This window comes from Calonectris borealis, chromosome Z (genome assembly GCF_964195595.1).
Source record: "Calonectris borealis chromosome Z, bCalBor7.hap1.2, whole genome shotgun sequence".
NCBI classification, from domain to species: domain Eukaryota; kingdom Metazoa; phylum Chordata; class Aves; order Procellariiformes; family Procellariidae; genus Calonectris; species Calonectris borealis.
The window spans coordinates 16,846,167-16,865,343 of record NC_134352.1 but is presented as its reverse complement, the minus strand read 5'-3'; the positions used below and the strand labels follow the sequence as shown (position 1 = coordinate 16,865,343).

Below are 19,177 nucleotides of genomic sequence, written 5' to 3'. Positions count from 1 at the left end.
TTTCAGCCTTTCATCATAGGAAAGATCCTTCTGTCCCTTCACCCTTGATAGCCCTTTGCTGGACCCTATCCAGTATGATCATTTCTGTCTTATGACCAGTTCTGGGCGCTCCAGTACAGTACTCCAGGTGTGGCCTCACCAGTGCTGAATAGCGAGGAAGGATCACCTCCCTCAGCCTGCTAGCAACGCTTCTAATGCAGCCCAGGATACCGTTAGCTTTCTTTGCTGCAAGGGCACATTGCTGGCTCAAGTTCATCTTCGTGTCCACCAGGACGCCCTTTTCTGCAAAGCTGCTTTCCATCAGGGTGGCCCCCAGCACATATTGGTGCCTGGGGTTGTTCCTCGCCAGGTACAGGACTTTGTACTTCCCCTTGTTGAACTTCATGAGGTTCCTGTTAGCCCATTTCTCCAGCCTGTCCAGGTACCTTTGGCTGGCAGCATGACCCTCTGATGTATCGGCCATTCCTCCCAGTTCTGTGTCATTTGTAAACTTGCTGAGGGTACACCCTTCCCCATCATCCAGATCATTAATGAAGGTGTTGAACAGGATTGAACACAGTATTGACCCATAGGGTACACTCCTAGTTACTGGTCTCCAACTAGACCTTGTGCCACTGATCACCTATCTCTGAGCCTGGCATTTCGATCAGTTTTTAGTGTACCTCCTTGTCTGCTCATCCAGCCCATACTTCATCAGCTCCTCTATGAGGATGTTAGGGGAGATGATGTTAGAAGCCTTACTGAAGTCAAGGTAGACACTATCTACTGCTCTCCCTTCATCTATCGAGCCAGTCATTTCATCGTAAAAGGTTATCAAGTTGTTTAAGCATGACTTCCCCATTGTGAATCCATGCTGACTACTCCAAGACACCTTCTTGTTTTTCATGTGTCTGGAAGTGGTTTCCAGGATTAGTTGTTCCATCACTTTCCTAGGGATTGAGGTGGGGCTTACTGGCCTGTCGTTCCTTGGATCCTCCTTCTAGCCCTTTCACGAGACATGGGTTTAAAAGCCCAATATTTCTGTCTTACTGATCTGAATGTGCTTGAACAGAAGTAAGAATTTTGTTCTGTTTAAAAGCAGTAGTACCTTGAGCACTGGAATTAATGAATATAATGTTCCTATGGTTGCTTAATTTTTGGGACCTATGGTGGTAGAGCTGAAACTTTCTGCTCTACCTGACTTCTTAAGGTTGTTTTCCTTCCAAAAGATTTTTCCAAAGTAATTGGAAAGGTCCATTACTGCAAAAAAGCCAGTCATCTCCTTTTCACATTGTTTTTTCCTTCCCGTATTTTTTCAAACTTCACCTGCTAACTAAATAAAAATGTAGAACGCTTAAGTTCATTTCTAGCTGGAAGTACTAAATAATTGATAGTAAACCAAACTTGTAGAGTGTATTTTGTAGTTCATAAGAACTGAAAGTTGAAAAATATTTTTGTAGGTCCAATGATAAATTAAGTTCTGGAGAAGAAAGTAAACAGAGTGATACGAAACCTTTGCATCAAGCGAGGGAACCCCTCTGGAACCCAAGGCCAAACCTAATGAGAGTTACTAGGAAAAGAGATTATCCTGAAGAAGGTGAAAACAGTGAAGAGAGTAACGCTGAGAATAGAAATGCAGAAGTGTGTTTGGTGTTAGAAAAAACAGGTGTATTGATGGTAAGTGCTGATCGTGTGTTTTGAGCCAATTTATACCTCAATTCTTGGGTTTAAGTTCTTAGAACCGTAGATGGCACAGAAATCCAGTATATGGCTGTGAGAGGTTAATGCGATTCTTTCTTTTTTTTTAAATTCACTATTGGAACGGATGCTGAATAAATGTACTTAGATTCTAAAAACTGTGGAAATTTTTAATGTACACAGTTGTCTTAAGTTTTACAGTTTATATGGTCAGAAGTCTGCATTATCATAAATACATGCTAACACTGTTACCAATTAATTTAATGTCTGTTATTCATTGAACAGTGGAAATTAAGGCAGCTGTCTAACATCAGATACTACCTAAAATCCATATAAGTATACTTGTAAGTTGAAATGTATGTGAACAAAGTTCAGACCTTCTGCTTAAATTCGCCCAACAGGCCTAACGTACTCCAAACTAGTTCCTTCTCTGTCTAAAGTTGTGATACCTGAATCAAGCTTATCTGGTGTTGCTTTTCTAGATGGATCACAAAAATCTTTCAGTTAACATATTATTTTAGGCAAGCATCCATAGTTGACAGAACTGTGCTTACTGATGTTTTTTATGTTCTGGGATATGTTTCTCTCTGTGTGTGTTTTGAATAATATTTAAGTGCTATTATGTAAACTATGGTAGTTTTTTCTTCCTAGTTTGTTCCCAGGGCAGAAGAAAATAATTCTTCTTTCCCTCAAATTGTTCTTTGAATTAATAGGTAGTTTTAGAAAATGATTCATCTTTCCAGCTTCTGAAGAGTTGCTGCTCTTAAGTTGAGCGTGGCCTTGGTCTGTTAACTAGCAGCAGCACTGAGAACTCAGGCATCAGAGATAATACCATCTAATGACACTTCTGCTATAGAGCCTGAAATTAAAGAAAATGGGGAAAAATGTCCTAAGCTATCAGAGACGACAGCTGGATATGTTTTCCAGAACCTCAAACTTGGTCCTTTAAATCTTTTTGTCACCAAAACCAGTTAAAAATGTTTGGCACTTAATATGGTAGTAATTGTCTCCTCTGTTCAGCAAAACTCCAGTAACATAGTGGAAGCTGCATCCTTCTCAGACGGTACAAGAAAACACAATTTTACAGACTCTGTTGAAGAAACATCTTGTAAAAGAATGAGGCAGGATAGTAGACTCCAGCTTCTGGAGATATCGTCAGAGAGTGAGAGTCAAGTAGAACAAGAAGATGATTCTCAGCTTTCAACTTTTGAGGAAAAAAATTCAGACAATCTTTCAAGGTAAAACAACTAATTTTGGCTTGTAAGTTCAACTGATTGGTTTTGGCTTTTGTTTTAAAAACTTAATTATTAGCCATAGTTCTGCAGTGTGTTATGTGAGCATATAAAGGATGTCAGTCCTTGTGTCTTCCTCTGAACTCTACCAGATGCATGCAGATATCCCTATGTCTCTTACCCTGCGTGCACTCTCATAAAATGAATGCAGCCAGCACTCCGACCAACCCATCCTAGGGTCCACCTTTGGTTTCAACAGGAATTCCTGATTTTAAAGGAGAGGACTTTGAAGTACACATATTGGGGGCACAGGGATTGTAGGATTTACCTAAACATAAACTCCATGCTGGAAGTGTCCTCTGCTGCTATTTGTTTCCCCTCCCCACCAGTTTACCAAGGAGGATGTTTTTTGGGGAAGTTTGGAATTACTTTTGGTACCCAAAGTGGTCGTGCCCGTCATTTTGAGAAGGGAAACAGTAAGCAGCTGATTATTGAAGAGATTGCTGTCTGAGAAACCAGAGCAGATACTTAGTTATCATCTAACAGTTCTAGTTTCTAAACATTAGTCTGATCAACTAAAGTATCATAGTTTGGGGCTCCTCGTATAGCTTTAGCAAAGGAGAACTGGAAATGCTCCCATGATGTAAAAAGCATGTGACTTCCATGTCCCTCAAAATGAGAATTAATTCATACTTTTCTAATCAAAGAATTTTGTATCTTGTAAATTTAATTGTGCAGCTTTCCAACACTCTGAAACTGCCTAATACACATTTACAATCAGTACTTTGTGCAAACATGAAGAAACTGGGGTTTCTGATTAAATGGTATGTGGATGCATTTTTGTCACTATACGTTAGGAAGTAAGTAGATTGTATTGTTGGTCAAAATGATCCTTCTTTATTCATTAAGTTTGTTTTAATTTGTGGTTCCCCTCTCTTTTGGAATATCTTGGACTTCATTGTTTTTTAAAGATGCTTTTGTTCTGTACTTTAGAAGGCAGTCCAGAAGGTCATCAAAACGGATAGCGCTGCCAAAACATGTCTCGGAGCTAAGAACTGCTGCTTCTTCTGCCTCTGAATGTGAGGCTGATTGCAGTGAGAAAGGGAATCAACGGCAAGAAGTTAAACTGAGTGTTACCAGAGGCAAAAATTTGAGAACTGCACATAGAAAGAAATCTGCGAAAGAGCACAGAAGCTCAAAGATAACCTTGGTGACCCTCCGGGCTTCTCAAGAGGAGGAGGAGGAAGAGGAGGCAGATGACTTTGAGCCTGATGATGAAGATGAATGCTTTGCACCAGACGAAGTAAACAAAGCTCCAGTGTTTGTTCCTATAGGTCTTCGATCTCCAAAACCTATTTCTGTTCAGATAGAGGAAACCATGGAAGAGGTATCATGTAGCTGGATTCTGCATGTGTGCTTTTGTTTTGATTGCTTAAACAGCTTTTATTCTAGTTGCATCTCTGAGTACTTGGGTTTTATCACAATTTAGTTCAGTTCATCAAGAATGGCGTTGAGACTAGCAGGGATGTTACTTGGCACATGTACTTGGCTTTGAACAAAATAGTACATCAGTCTAAGGTCCAGTTATGTTTATGAACTGTATATATGTCTGCAGGATGCTCACCAGTTAGTTTATTGGGTTGAATGTAGGCACAGACTACCATGCTTACTGCATGTTTTGAGGCCCAAGATGGAACAAATGGAGCACTCAGTTTTACATTGAATGTTAGGAAATGGGAGAATGAGGGAGATACTTTTGTATGTGGTGTCCCCCTCGCCAAGAAACTTTAACTGTGTGGTGAGCTGACCCTGACCAGCGGCCAGGCACACGCACAGCTGCTTGCTCACTCTGCTCTTCTGTGGGACAAGGAGAAAATAGAAGGAAGATGAGAAGAATTATGGATTAATATAAAGACAGTTCAATAGGTGAAGCAAAAGCTGCACTTGAAAGCAAAGCAAAATAAGGAATTTATTCACTACTTTCCATTGGCAGGCCACTTCCTGGAAAGCAGGGCTTCAGCCTGCATAAGAGTTACGCTGGAAGACAAACGCCATAACCACAAATGCCTTCCTCTTCCTCCTCCTTTCGCTGAGCTTTTATTGCTGAGCATGACATCCTATGATATGGAATATCCCTTTGTTGAGTTTGGGTCAGCTGTCCCAGCTGTGCACCCTCCTGACCTCTTGCCCACCCCCAGCCTACTTGCTGGGGCAAAGACTAGGAAAACAAAAGCTTTGACATTGTGCAAGCACTGTTCAGCAACAGCAAAAACACTGGTGTGTTATCAATGCTGTTGTAGTCATAAATCCAAAGCGCAGCACCATGTGGGCTATTATGAAGAAAATTAACTTCATCCCAGCCATGCCCAGTACAATCTTCACCCTTTATTTCATACCATGTCTGTCATGCTCAGGTCCCACACTATCCAATACATCCTTATTAACCACAGTTTCTCTTCCTGTCCTTTGATATATACATGGGTATCATTCCCTTGGTCTGTAGGCCACTCCTTAAAATGTCCATCAAATATCGTTTGATATTAGTCCATGCCTTGGGTTCCATGTATTAGGTGGTTGCTCAGGAGAAGTGGCATGTTGTGTTGAGTTTTTGGCTGCCAAAGCCAGTTCAGGTTGGTCACTACTGCCCTTGCCTGGTTTCTTGTGAGGCTTGTCTTCCCTTGATTCATGTTGTTCTTGCTGTAGTACTTACTATAGCATACAACTCAAATAATGGGTTAAAAAAAGTTTAAACATATATCCATTAAAATCTCCAGCCCTTGTCCTTTTGGTTCAGGTTATAGAGTTTGACATTGCAATGGACTCCACTCCTTGCCTGTGCTCCAGTGTGGGTCCTCCATGGGCTGCAGTCCGTTCAGCGATGTTCCTGCTCTGTCTGGCATGGGCAGATCCATGGGCCTCAGTCCCTGCTACTGTCAATGAGAGACCATCTACATCTTTGTCAATTTTTTTCAAAAGCTGTATGTTTTGACTCTTCCGTGGACCATTTGTAGAGTTGGAAACTTTAAGCCTAGAATGCAGGCCTGTGTTTTAATTGTACTCTTAGACTAGAATAAAACTCAAGACTGTAAGACTGTAGCAAGACTTGGTATCGTATCTACTAAGACCAGTCACTAGAGAGGAAATGGCATACTTTTTTGTCATCAGGGATCTGTTGAGGTTTGGGAGCAGTGGACTCTGTTCAAGGCCTTGAAAGGGATTATGCTTAAAGGTTTAAACATTTTTCTGTTTTTTTTCCCTATCATTAAACGTGACTTCTTTGCTTTTTCTGGCCCTTCTAGCCTGTCTTATTTCAGTGATGTGTCTTCACAGCTCTTTTTTTTTTTCTTTCTTTTTGCTTTGTTCCAAATCTGTTTATCCAACCTGTTCCATTCACGCCTCAGATCTTCATCACTACTTCTTTCCATTCACTTCGATTCTTTTTGCTTACTACTACCAGTCATCTTCCTCTCTTCTCCCATTGAAATCCTGCTTTTTTGTCTCCTGAATTAATCACACTGTTTCTTTCTCTGGGTGAAACAGCAAGAGAATTTAAAGTTTAGTCAGAACACCAAGGGAACTCTAGAACCATAATGGACAGGGAAGTTGTTGCACGGCAAGTTTTGCTGAATCCCTTCATTTCAAAGATGTGGAATATATTACGTGTGGGGATGATGATCACATTTCCTGGTTTAACACACAGGAGCCATGAGTACTTGTAAGGGATATGGTTAGATACCTGAGGACTCGGCTGTTGTCAAATTTAAATAGATCAGTGGAAAGTATCTGTAAAAGTGCAAGCCTTTGAAAGCTACCCAGATTGAGTAGTGTTTTTCTTAAGAACCTCATGGGAAATGTTGTAACCTTTCTGCCAAATTTCAAGTCCTCGTTTCTGAAAATGTCAAATGTCTAAAGTTCTCAGTGAAAAGACAGTGTTAAAGAAGAAGAAAAAATTATAGGTAAAATGGTGGGTGGGTGAGTGTCTGGGGGCGGGAAAAAGTAAGACTTTTTCCAAAGTCTTGCTTTGGAAAAAGGCTGAATTCTTTTTCTTTCATGAAGACTTAAAAAGAGAAAAAGTGTGAAAACTAACAAAACCCGTTTGAAGTAAAGAGCCACCATGAAAGATCTCAGACACAACTTAGTTTGGTGGAGTAATAAGCAATTAGAAACAAGTTCTTAGGTTATCTGATGCTTCCAGTTAGTTACAAGCAGTGACTACCAGTTCTGCCTCCAGTTCATACAACTGCTGCCTTCTTAAATGAGAAGGTATGTATAAGACTTGATTTTTTGGGAAGGATCCCACTAAATGTTCAAGATCTGTTAAGTATATGTGGTTTATAAAAATTTGCATTTGACAGATTTTCTTTTGGGGCTGATGAACTGAAATACTTTTAAAATTATTTTTACAGCTGGAAATATCTGTGAATATACCAGATGTGCAGGTGGCTACTGATGTTGAAGGTCTCTCTCGTGCATCTGTCCAGCCGGTGATACAGGAGGAGGAAAAAGTAAGCACCTCAACAGCTGTAAGAATGTCTTTTTTTTTTTTTTTTTTGTTCTTTTGTTTCATAGTACATACAAAGCTACATGGACAGTGTCTGGTTGCTATGTCTGCTTGTAACAGTGTAGCTTAATAGACTCTTACCTGTCCCACACAGATATGAGGGACATAGCTATGGGAAAACTATGTAAGTAAATATTGTCAGCCTTTAAAATACCCTTTCAAAACCAGGGTAACTTTTGGGCAGAGAATTTACCCAAAAGCATTAAATTAAAATTGTGGACTCATTTTATATAGAACTTTGATATTGTTTTTCTTTTTATTTAAGGAAACAACTGAACATGAAGATCCAGAGGTGGACAAAGGTAGATATGAAACAATCTTGTTCGTATCTTTCCCGTTAACTTGCTACCAATATGTAGTTATTATTGCTGGAAGTTCGGAGGCTTATATATCTTATTAAAAAACCAGCTTATGAGATACTGGATGCTTTTATATTTTGGAGGAGATTTAAACCATTTTCTTTCTTACTGTTCTCTATCAAGTAGGGGGAACCAAGCATTGCAAGGTTCTGTTTCCCAGGGTCAGAATGTGCCCTTTGTGTGTCCTGTCTGTCACCTTCCCATTCTGTGGTTAATTGTACTGGGAGAAGAGGAAACTTTGCAGCTTGCTTGATGTGTGACTGAGTGATACAAAAAGTGGGCAGATTCATAGCTTTGTCATCTCTGTGGTCTCTGACTTTAATGTCCTAAACTGGTAAAATAGCAAATGATCACAGTCTTCCAGAAGCAACTACTCTTTCCAAATGAGATATGTTACAAACTCTTATAGATCTATTAATTTTTGGAATAGCTTTCACTTTTAATTTAAAATACACTCTCAATACATCTTCCTAGGAAGCACTGGAAATTGAGTGGACTACTATCTTAGTTGAAGGAGGGGAAGCCTACTTTGTTCTCTCAATTCATTTCAGTACAATAGCTTTGGAGGATGGAAGTGTTTTGTCTGATATGACCAGTTAGTGATAGGCAAAGGAATGTATTCTGGGTAGAGATTATGAATCGGGCATCTAAACTGGGATGTGGATCTACACTGTAGGTTATGGATTTCTGCGATCAAACTGTGATCTCTTTCTTTTACATTTGTGGTGGGTTGACCTTGGCCGGCTGCGAGATGCCCACCCAGCTGCTCTCCCACTCCTCCTCCTCAACGGGATGAGGGGGGAGAAAATAAAATGGAAAAGCTCCTGAGTTGAGATAAAGACAAGGAGATCACTTACCAAAACAGACTCAACTTGGGGAAAACTAATTTAATTTATTGCCAAAATAAATAGAGTAGGGTGGTGAGAAACAAAGACAAAAGCTAAAACACCTTCCCCTCCCCACCTTCTTAGGCTCAACTTTACACCTTCATTTCCCACTCCTCTGCGTCCTCCCCCCAAGAAGCACAAGGGGGATGGGGAATGGGGGTTGCAGTCAGTTCGTCTCTGCTGCTTCTTCCTCCTCACACTCTTCCCCTGCTCCAGCATGGGGCCTTTCCCATTGGATACAGTCCTTCATAAACTGCTCCATGTGGGATCCTTCCTATGTGTCGTAGTCCTTCAGGATAAGTCTGCTCCACCATGGGTCCTCTACAGGGTGCAGTTTCTTCAGGGAATATCTACCTGCTCCACCAAGGCCTCCTCCACAGGTTGCAGGGGAATCTCTGCTCCCACACATGGAGCACGTCCTTCCCCTCCTTCCTTACCAACCTTGGTGTTCGCAGGATTGTTTCTGACACTTTTTCCCCCTCACTCTTCACTGCTGTGCAACATTTCCCCCTTTCTTAAGTATGTTTCCCAAAGGTGCCACCATCTTGGCTGACAGGCTCAGCTGTGTCCTGCAGGGGTCAGTTGGAACTGGGTGTGTCCAGGGCAGCCCCCCTGCTGCCAACATCTTGCCACCTGTACCCAGTACACCATTAAAGGGAATAACATTGCTGCTCAGTGTTTTTACAATAGTTTGAATTTAGTGGATGAGAATTGCTGTCTGTCTACAAGCATCTTGATCCATGAATGGCAACAATTTAAAAAATAGGTACTTCACTACATTGATGATAGTGTCAAATGCTTTTTGAATATGGGTAAGTGGATTTCTGGTTAATGTGCTCGTGACTTTTAACATTTGTGAACAACTTTGCAGGAATTAATGATGGAAGCACTGAAGCTGCCATGACTTTACTTGCAATGGGTGATCCAATGTTCCAGTTAAAAACAAGCACTGAAGGTATGATCTGATTTATGGGACAAAGCCTTGCTTATACTTTCTGAGCCCACCTAAGGAGGGATGCAGCAGTGACTGCAAAGCTCTTCCACATGCTGCTTCATAGCAGGAGGTCAAGAGTCTTTTATGCTTTTAGTCCTGCTGAATTGTAATGCATAGTGAGACTAGGCAATGCAGTTTGGCTGGAAAAAGTAAGGCACCTTACTGGGTACTGTCAACCGCATCACTGTGCTAGAAAGGTGTTTCTGACACCTGTTTTAGGAAAGACATGTTTGAATTAATCTGGTCAGATAAATTGGACAAAAGAAAGAAATCAGGCTTAAATGATGGTAACTATCAGTGGTCTTTTCAGGCCTTTAACCTGAAGCATAGCTTTTTCTTGCCTAACTAGCTACAACCTGAAATTACCTGCGTTTAGTCTACTTTTTGATAGACTTCTCTTTAGAATTTATTATCTGCTTTCATTAGTTGAATGTTAGTTTCTGCATTCTTACTATCAAAAGTGTGATCTTAGGACTGCATTTACCTGGGATTTGAGTTTGCATCTTTGGAGAATGCAGACTTTGTTAAATGAGGTTTGAAGTTGAACATCTGTAAAATAGCTTTCTGTACATGCCAAACCTGAGTCTTTTAAATTATGCTTTTCTATTCTGTTTATTGTTTTAACCAGAATGGACACACGTGTTACCTGCTCAAGATGAGTTGGACATGGCCAATAGCCTTGTAACCCACACCTACTCGAAACAAAATAGAACTCCTAGTCAGCATTTACTTTCTTCAGACACTTCTACCAAGGAATTGGTCCCTTCTGATGATGGAAGCAACATTGATGTAGAGGATCAAAGCATTGGCACAAGAATAGGTGTCGAAGAACATTTTGAGAAAAATGCTGCAGATACCAGGTTAAATTACTACTTCATTTTCTTTAGGGAGAGAGATCCTCTGACACTGCTTACTTTTGCCAGTTCTTTCTGGCATTTTTATTGAATTGCAAGCAGTCTTGCTTTAGCAAAAATTTCTCACCTTATGTAATTTGGTATGTAGTCTGGCAAACCCCTCTTGTGTCTTTCTTACGACTTTTACGGGATGTTGTTATACAATTTTGGGGATTTAGAACTTGTTCTTCACTCCTGAAGTTAAGTTTACCCTGGTGGGGGAGAAAAAATATTCGAACTTAGTTGGTACGGACCACTGTTAATTACCAAGCTGTACTTTGCAGCTAATCAAGCCAAGGCAAAGTGCTTAAGTGTCACTGCTGCTGTGGGATGTAGATCAAAGATTTAGAGCAAAGGGATGTCAAGGAATTGGTTGATCTTCTATCATTATGGCTTTTAATGCTTTATGTTTTTTTAATTTTGTTCAAGCATTTGTGACTGTTGAAACAGCTGGATGGAACACCTTTTCAAAAAAAATCTGCTGGTGATCATGTATTATTTGAAAGACTATTTAACTTGTCAATTGCTTGACAAACTATCAGATTATACTCCTCTGAAAAATTATAGTCAAAGATACTTTTCTTTAAGTCCAGTGGTTCTTTTATTATATTATTAACCAAAACTTACTACCACGTGATCAGTGTTAGATTTCTGATCTTCTCATGTTTTTTAAATATTTCAATTATTCATTTTTTTCTGTAGGTAGGGAATGTTCTAGTTTGCAGTATACCTGCCTGTTCCAATTCCCAGATGATAGTTATTTTTTGTTCTGCCCAATAGTCTTCTGTCTCCTCGACCAGCTGCAGCTTGTATTTCAGCTCTTCATCTCATCTGCTCCATCTCTCTTATATCTTCTCTGCACAATGATCGTTGCTGCAAATAGTAATTTCATCTCACAACTAACTGAAGAAAATCAAGAACTGTATTGATGGCATTTTTCCTTTTTACTTGCAGTGATAGCTCTTTGCCTACAGTGAATAGTATGAGATTGACAAGAGGCGAACTCCTGAAGCCTGAGCCAGACTTCGGAGTATTGAGGTCCAATGAAAACATAATTCAGAAGTCACTCAATACAAACGCACTTGTGGAACAACTAGAGCAAGTTCAAAGTGGTAAGCCTGTTTTTTATCATCCTAGGGTTCTGAAAATGGTTTCTTCTGATGGATTCACATCGCTTTATGAAATGAAACTAAGCTGAAAGAAGTCTTCACTTTCTCTTCATGTTCACAGATGGTGCATCACCACTGTAACGTAGGGCATCCATTTATGGTATAGTTTTATACATAGGTGTACCTTTCAGTATAAAATTAAATGAAATCTGAATAGCAGTTTTTCTGTGCAGGTCTTAAATTAGCTGGAAAACCCTTAAATTACTGGACTGCCGATTACAGAAATACAGTACAATACAGTGTACTTTTTTCTGTTACTACCTTCTTTCCCTTCTATTAAAACCAGAAGGGGAGATAGACTGTTTTGGTATTCTTAAAGTAGTTACAAAAAAAGGTGGTCTTCAAACTCTTAGTTATCTTCATATCACTGGCAAAATGCACAACTTACCAAAGGCAAGATGAGATGTGTGTATGTCTCATTTATATATACACATATACATGTACATATACAGCAAAATTGTTGATAATTTTGTAGTGTGTTTACATATACACCTCTACATATATGTACACTTTAATATACAAAGGTTTATATGCATATATATATACACACATGCACACACACAAAAAAATTATTTTAATTTTTATTCTTATACATCTTAGAGTCTACAACCCTGAGAGGTACTGCAGAAATGCAGAAGGTGGAACTAGAACAGGTCAGACCAGCTGCAGGTGATTGTTCAGTTCTTCATGATTTCGCAACTACAAGTATGGAACTTATCAAGCAAGTAGACAAAACTGAGAGGTAGGAAGAATCATCAGTTAGTATTGTCTTTATTCCTAAAGTCTCTTAAAATATGCAGCTGAAGTGCATGCGTAATATGCGTCTGTGATGGCCACAGTGTGTTTACAGATACTGTCTGTACTTATGCACATAAATGTACAGTTTAGACTTTTATTTTTAAGGTTTTTCTGTCTTGCATGTTGTCCTACAGCTTTTGAAGGTAAAACATTAACTTACCATTTGCTGTTTCAGAACTTAGTAATCACCTTGCTGCTTAATTTGCTCCCATGAAACTGCGTCTGAAAGGAAATATTAAGGAGTTGATCAATTTGGAAATGTTAATGAGCTTGTAAGGCTTCCTGCTCGGCCATGCTTTTAGTAGTAAGGTCTCAATTAGTGGTATTAGGCAGGCTTTTTCCTGAAATACTTTATGTAGACTTGTTCAAAGATTATGCATTTTGTTTAGTAGAATGATGTAGTTTTTAGACAGGTGCTCTGCTTCTTTGTAACTACGTAAGCTTCATAGTAAATAAATAATTATACAGAATTTACCCTATGCACAGGGTATCTTCAACTGGTTTCAAATTAACCAGATATATACCTTACAGAACAGAGGTGAGAGATGCTTGTGGAAATTCAGGAGATTTAAGACCTGTAACTGCATCACCAAAACCTGAAAAATCTCACCTTGGACTAGAGGATTATCCAAATCAAAGTTCTGTGGATGTACTTCCTGAGCAAAATTCTTGTCCTCCTGAGCCCCATATATGCACAATCAACTTTACTGAGGTAAGGAAATTAATTTAATTACAGTCTAGAAGTGCCCAGTTTCTGAAATTCTGTAAAGGAAGAGGTTTTCAGTGCAAATGTACTCACCCATTTTAAAGACCTGGTACTTCAGCTGGTGAATGAAACTTTCTTTTTTGCAAAGGCATAACCAAACTTAGTCTTTCAAACAAGCTTACGTTTATAGCATTTCAGCAATAAGTGATAAATATATTAGCAAAATTTTGAGCAATTTTTTAAAGAGTTTTGATGGAAGAAGTTACCTAGGACTCATATATTCCTTCAGTCTGACCTTTTACTGATATATTTGTTTAAATTAAAATTAAGTTAAAGTGGCACTGCTGGACGCAGCATTTTCATTGCTTTGTTTAAAACAAACTTCATCCTTTGCTATACTCTTTCCCATTTATTTCAAATCCCAATGAAGAGTTTTACATGTATATTATCATGGACAAACAGTATGTCTTTCACATCCATTTCTTGGCAGTGGTTTGTGTATCCCTGTTCTAGTATAAACAAGAAGTATCTTATTTCTTCATGAGAGAAAGGTTCATTCTCAGTACCCTCAGGTTTTCTGGTGTTGCCTGAAATCAATGTACAGGCAGTTACAGTGAAACAGTTGATGGGTAGTAGCTCGTTTCCCTAGTGCACCCATTGATGTGTCAAGGCTGATTTCATGTTAGAACAAGGTACAAGAATGATTTGGCTCTTACAGGACTGGCAGAGTGTGTGAGAAGGGGCAACTTGCAGTGGAGTATTCCTGTTTTTAGCAAAGGTACATACCATAAAAGGGAAGGATATATGAGTTGCAGAGCTTGGTATTTTTCTTTGGCACTCAGTGGTTTTGTATTGTTTGGGGGAATTTGTGTTCTTAGTGCCACTGAGCAATTTATTATGTGAGTCATCTCTGACAGAGTTGTGCAGTAGAAAGTATAAATTTATTTTGACAAACCATCAATACAGACAATGAGCCGCATGTAAATTTTATATTGCCCAAGTGTTTCTTGTCCTTGTCAGGCTAATATTCTTCAACCTATAATAGCTAGAAGTAAAAGCTGACAAAATGCAATTATGATGATGTCATTAGATTTTTTGGCTCTTCAGCATTTGACATGCTTTGTTTCTTTCCTGTTTTCTAGAGTTATTTCTCAGATTTATTAACTTGTTTTATTTCAAATGTGTTATTTGTAGAAAGAAGCTTGTGCTCAGAATTCTCAACAACAATGCATAAGCAACACAGAAGAGACTTCAGGTATAGTGTGCTATTATCCTAAGTTAGCAAAAGCCCACACTTGCATATCTTGCGGTCACGCAAAGATGAATAGAAAGATTGTAAAATGTTTTTATTGACATGATTAATCAATCTATTTCACAAAAATAATGACCCACAGCACAGTGCCATTCCCCTCCCTAGCCTTTTATCATTAACACAAACTAGACCTGGGAACTTTTTGAATGGCACTTCATTAAGTTTAAGTATCAGTGGAAGGGAAACTTCTTGCTCTCTCCTCCCTGCTGTGAGCTCCTGCTGCTTACCTCGTGCTAGGTTTAGCAGTTGTTAGAGCCTCTGACTCACCTATCTGTCAGAAATTGAACAGGGCAGAGGGAGAGAACCTGTGTAGTTTTCCACTGGCTTAGTGAGCTATAGCAGCTCATGAAGTTGTCGAGTGAATGCCAGTGTCAGAGCTATGTGAGCAGGAGGGCCGGACTGTGCAAGCGTGGAGCAGGGGAGAAAGGAGAAGAGGGGAAGAAAAAGGAAGAAAACAACCAGACTTCCCTCTTCAGCTGTACTGAGTCAGCAGATAAACTCCTAACTGATTAGATGTAATGAAAGGTATGAAGGTGATGGCTGCTTTTCCCTAAAACAAATTGAAATAGAGCTGGTTTGGAACCAATACTTGTCTAAGGTATAAGAAAATCACTGTCAGAACCCCAGAATACTTTACATGGAAACTGCAGTCCAAAGTTGTAACTCCTGAGCATATGCAAAAGATAGGGCTAATACTTCTTCTTAGACATCTGTTGTTACGCTCTGTTATTGCAAGGATCTTGGGACGGAGCATCTTAAATCATCTTTAAATAGATAAAGAACCAAAGTGAGTTGAGGTTGGAATAACAGCAGCTTTACATCAAGAATGAGAGCTCTCTTAAATAATGGAGCAGCACTGTTGTTTTCCCATTTTTTGAAAACTTTACAAGTGTTCTCTCCTTAAATTCATTCTAACAGATGGCAGTTGGCAGTTATCTGTTAATGTCCATCTGTTGACTAAATTATTTATATTTTTCATTTATTAAATTCAAAACTATACTTCTCAGGTCCTCTTCTGCAAGTCTGCAGTGAGGGGAAAAATCCTTGTGTTTACTGTCAAAACTCCAGACTCCTGCCATTTAAAGAAATAACTCTTAACTGACAGTTGCAATTAAAGACAGAGGGCCATTTGACCACCATTATACAAGTTCAATTAAACTGCAAATTGTTCTTTAATGCTAGAACACCCATTTAAAAAGCTCCATCCCTACTAGGCATTTTTAATATTCTTCATTCTGAATGGTAATCAGGACTCCACTGCAATGAATAGGCTCCAGGGGGTGATGATGTGTATCTCATCTAAGAAAAAAGGAAGCATATTGACTCCAGAATATCCCCAGTGCCTTTTTCCATGGAGAAATGAGTGCCTAAAATTTAATTACTCAAGGTAGTGAGGGCATGAAGAGAACAGTGTAATTTCAAACTTGAATAATAGATTTTTGTTATTTCTTTACTTCCCTGAAAAAACTATAGTAGTGAACGATGATCATAGATGTCCAGAGGAGGAACAGACATTCATTTTAACGTTGGTGGAAATCCCAGCTGACTCAAAAGAGTTTGATGCATCTGCTTTGCTGGAACAAACTTCAGAACCATTACTACCAGCCCCAATACTTATCAGCCCAATAAATGCAGGTGAAACAAGCATGACTGAAGTAGACAGGTAAATGCTTTTCTTTTGAGCAAAGTGAAACGCTTTTTGTGAACCTTGGTTGTTCCCTGAATGTACGTTACAGATTAGAACTTCTCAAAAGAAGAAATGCAAGAGGAAATAATTTTGGCAGATGGACAGAGAATTAAGCAAGTGAAAAGGGCTCTAATCAGCTTTCAGAAAGATCTCATCAGTGGTTTAAAGTTAGTGTTTTAGTTAGCTGGGATTTTGGTGTCAACCTTAATTCTGATTTATGCTTTAGAGCAAGTCTTCCTTTTTACTGGAAGTCATTTGTCCAGCCTGAGTCTATTCTGGCATGGATACTTAGAATGAAAAGTAATTGAAATGAAAAATCTAAGCATGTTTGCATTTTTACAGTACTTTAACAGTTTTGTAAAGTAGCTGTTTATTAATTGCTCTTCCAGATTTTTAGTGTAGATGGTCTTCTGGAGAACACGATAAACAGTGGACAGAAATTCAGATATCATTCTCTTGAGTTTGTGCCATGTTCAAAAGGCAGAAGAGCTGAAAAAGCAAACAAATGAATTACTCAACAGAGTAATAGCTGGTTTGCAGTACTGTGATACAAATGGTTTGAGTTTCTTTTACAAGGAGTACTCCTCAATGCAATGTAACAAAATTGTTACTTCAACATTACATGAACTAAATCTCCTGGTCAGTTTGGGAGGAAAAAACCCAACATCAAAGGAAAAAGACATTCTGAAGAATAGGAAGCGTTGCAAAGTTGTAAAAAAAACTATTACTATATTGGTGTAAGTCCTCAGGTCGTAACTAGAGGTGTGATGCAATTCCACATCATTGTGGAGGACCTTGCCCTGTGACGTCAGATGTTAATGTCGTTCCCTTATTGAAAGGGGGTCTTTGAAGGGATTGAAAAGGGATTGAAAGGGTTATTGAAAGGATAGGTCTTTGAGTGAATTTTGGCTACACAATTTATTTTGGCTACACAATGTAAGAATTCTAACTCCTGTGAAACTACTGATGATAGAGAGAATTGCTGAGAGGCAGCGTTAGGGTACATCTTCTGTCTCCCTGTCCCTTACTGCTTTACCCTATTTCCCTAGTCACTGCTGCTTCCCTAGATGTCTGGCTGTCTTTTGAGATTATGCGGGGTGGAGGGGGCGTGGCATGGAAGGGTGTGGGGCCATGGGGATGAAGATTCCACTGTGCATATAAATAATACTGTATTTTAGGATTTTCTAGGGCAGTTAATCAGTTGACATGTTTTTACATTTTATGAAAATATCAAGTGGAGTTCAAATAGAACAGCTTCTAAAGTAACTAGATTCAATTATGACTAGAAAAACTCGATTCTCTAACTAAAGATAGTGCAACAAAATGTTTCTTGGTAGTAGATAGTACATTTGAAGTTAATATTGACATTAAGCAAGAAAGAGTATCACCATAGAACCATGTGTAATTTCCATACAGAAATGTTATACAAGGTAAATTTTGGCTTCTTGTACAGTCACAATAATGACTTTATATATAAACAGCATTGGATCCTTGACAACTGCAGCTAATGAATTTGCTGGACCTTTAAACAGCAGTATGGAATCCAAACAACTAGAGAGTGCATCAGTAGAGCCCATTCCAAATTTGCAGACAACTCAAAAAAGGTCAGCTGCTGAGCTTGAAGAGAGTGATATTCCTCCTGCCAAGCAAGCTCTGTCTACTGTTGTAGTGGAAGGTAACTTGGAAACCACTTATAAGGTGAGATGGTAATTTGTTAAGTGAGTCTTTATGCATAGTGTAGATGCATAACACATAATAGAGCATTTTAATTATGTTTATTGTTAATGGTGTCACTTGCTTAAAAATGTACTGCCTGTACAACTTAAAAGGAAGATCAACACCCATAGATTGCTTTTTATTTTGAACTCTACAACAACTTTTGGGCTGTTGATTTAGTATTAATTTTTTGGAGAATCTGTAGGCTCTCGGGTTTTTTTATTAGGCTTCCTAGTAGGCAGACTGGTAATATGTCTTATTTGTTTCATTCACCAGAGCTTTTCCGACAATGACATTGCAGGAGGGGAAACTCTAGGTGTATATTGGATGACTGGCAGAGTGTCTAGGTTCACTGAAGGATGTTATGATTCCTCCTGGTGTCTGTTACATGAAGAAGTTGTTAGATATGTTCCTACCATTTTTTGACATAGCAGGGATTAGTTTAAAAGAACAAGCTGCAAATAAAAACTGGCCAGCATATTTCCAGCTTCCCTCTGTGCTTTTAGAACATGACCAAGCTTGTGGCAGTGACTACCATTCATTTTTGTGAGTAGGCTAAGATTGTGTAGGGTGTCTGGGTGAGGGGATGGGTGATAATTCCCCACATGATTCAGAGAGCTTTTCTAGGAAGGACTGGATAATAATCCTCTTCCTTCTTTGACCTTTCATCCTGACATCCTTGTCTTGAGTCATTTGTCATAAGAACACCTTGAAAAGCCTGCTCAGGACATAAGTGAAGTGATGAATGATACTGTACTGAAGGTGTAGTCTTTTGTATCACTGCTGTTCTTAGAACTGTACATGCATGATATGACTTTATCAGCTTTCATTGTCTCTTCTATATTGAGAGAAATAGAGAAATAATTTCTTTTTTTCTTTTCTAAATACAGGGTTATTCAATTAAATCCACAAATGCTTCTATGATAGCTTCTGGTAGGTAAACTTAAACTTGTGAAACAAAGTATAATGAATGTAAATGCATAATACATCACAGTTTAATACTGGTTGTCGTTGTGCTAAATAGTCCTGTCGGAGGCTATCTAACATAAAAGTAGAAACAAATTTTCCCTAATGCCACCATTCCACGTTTTCCGCTATAAACTAGATGTGTCGGATTACATAACTGGTTGTTAATTTAATAATGGTTCTAAAAACATTGCTGTAGCTATTCTATTTGTGAAATTTG

General features: G+C 38.9%; 1 protein-coding gene across 13 annotated transcripts in view; it reads left to right on the top strand.

Annotated features, from left to right (window-relative positions):
* The window catches only part of BDP1 (BDP1 general transcription factor IIIB subunit), a 59,660-nt gene that overhangs the window by 35,243 nt on the left and 5,240 nt on the right, over positions 1–19,177 (top strand). For 5 of the 13 annotated variants that reach the window (XM_075137968.1, XM_075137967.1, XM_075137977.1 and 2 more), the window contains 14 exons: positions 1,440–1,656; positions 2,698–2,915; positions 3,903–4,296; positions 7,316–7,432; positions 7,736–7,772; positions 9,588–9,671; positions 10,339–10,570; positions 11,558–11,715; positions 12,373–12,514; positions 13,087–13,282; positions 14,471–14,531; positions 16,062–16,251; positions 17,757–17,973; positions 18,882–18,924. In XM_075137968.1, coding sequence (XP_074994069.1) covers positions 1,440–1,656; positions 2,698–2,915; positions 3,903–4,296; positions 7,316–7,432; positions 7,736–7,772; positions 9,588–9,671; positions 10,339–10,570; positions 11,558–11,715; positions 12,373–12,514; positions 13,087–13,282; positions 14,471–14,531; positions 16,062–16,251; positions 17,757–17,973; positions 18,882–18,924 — 2,306 coding nt within the window. Of the gene's footprint in view, positions 1–1,439; positions 1,657–2,697; positions 2,916–3,902; positions 4,297–7,315; positions 7,433–7,735; positions 7,773–9,587; positions 9,672–10,338; positions 10,571–11,557; positions 11,716–12,372; positions 12,515–13,086; positions 13,283–14,470; positions 14,532–16,061; positions 16,252–16,672; positions 17,334–17,756; positions 17,974–18,881; positions 18,925–19,177 lie in introns of those variants that run through there. The other 8 variants (XM_075137980.1, XM_075137971.1, XM_075137979.1 and 5 more) reach the window with 6 other exon arrangements.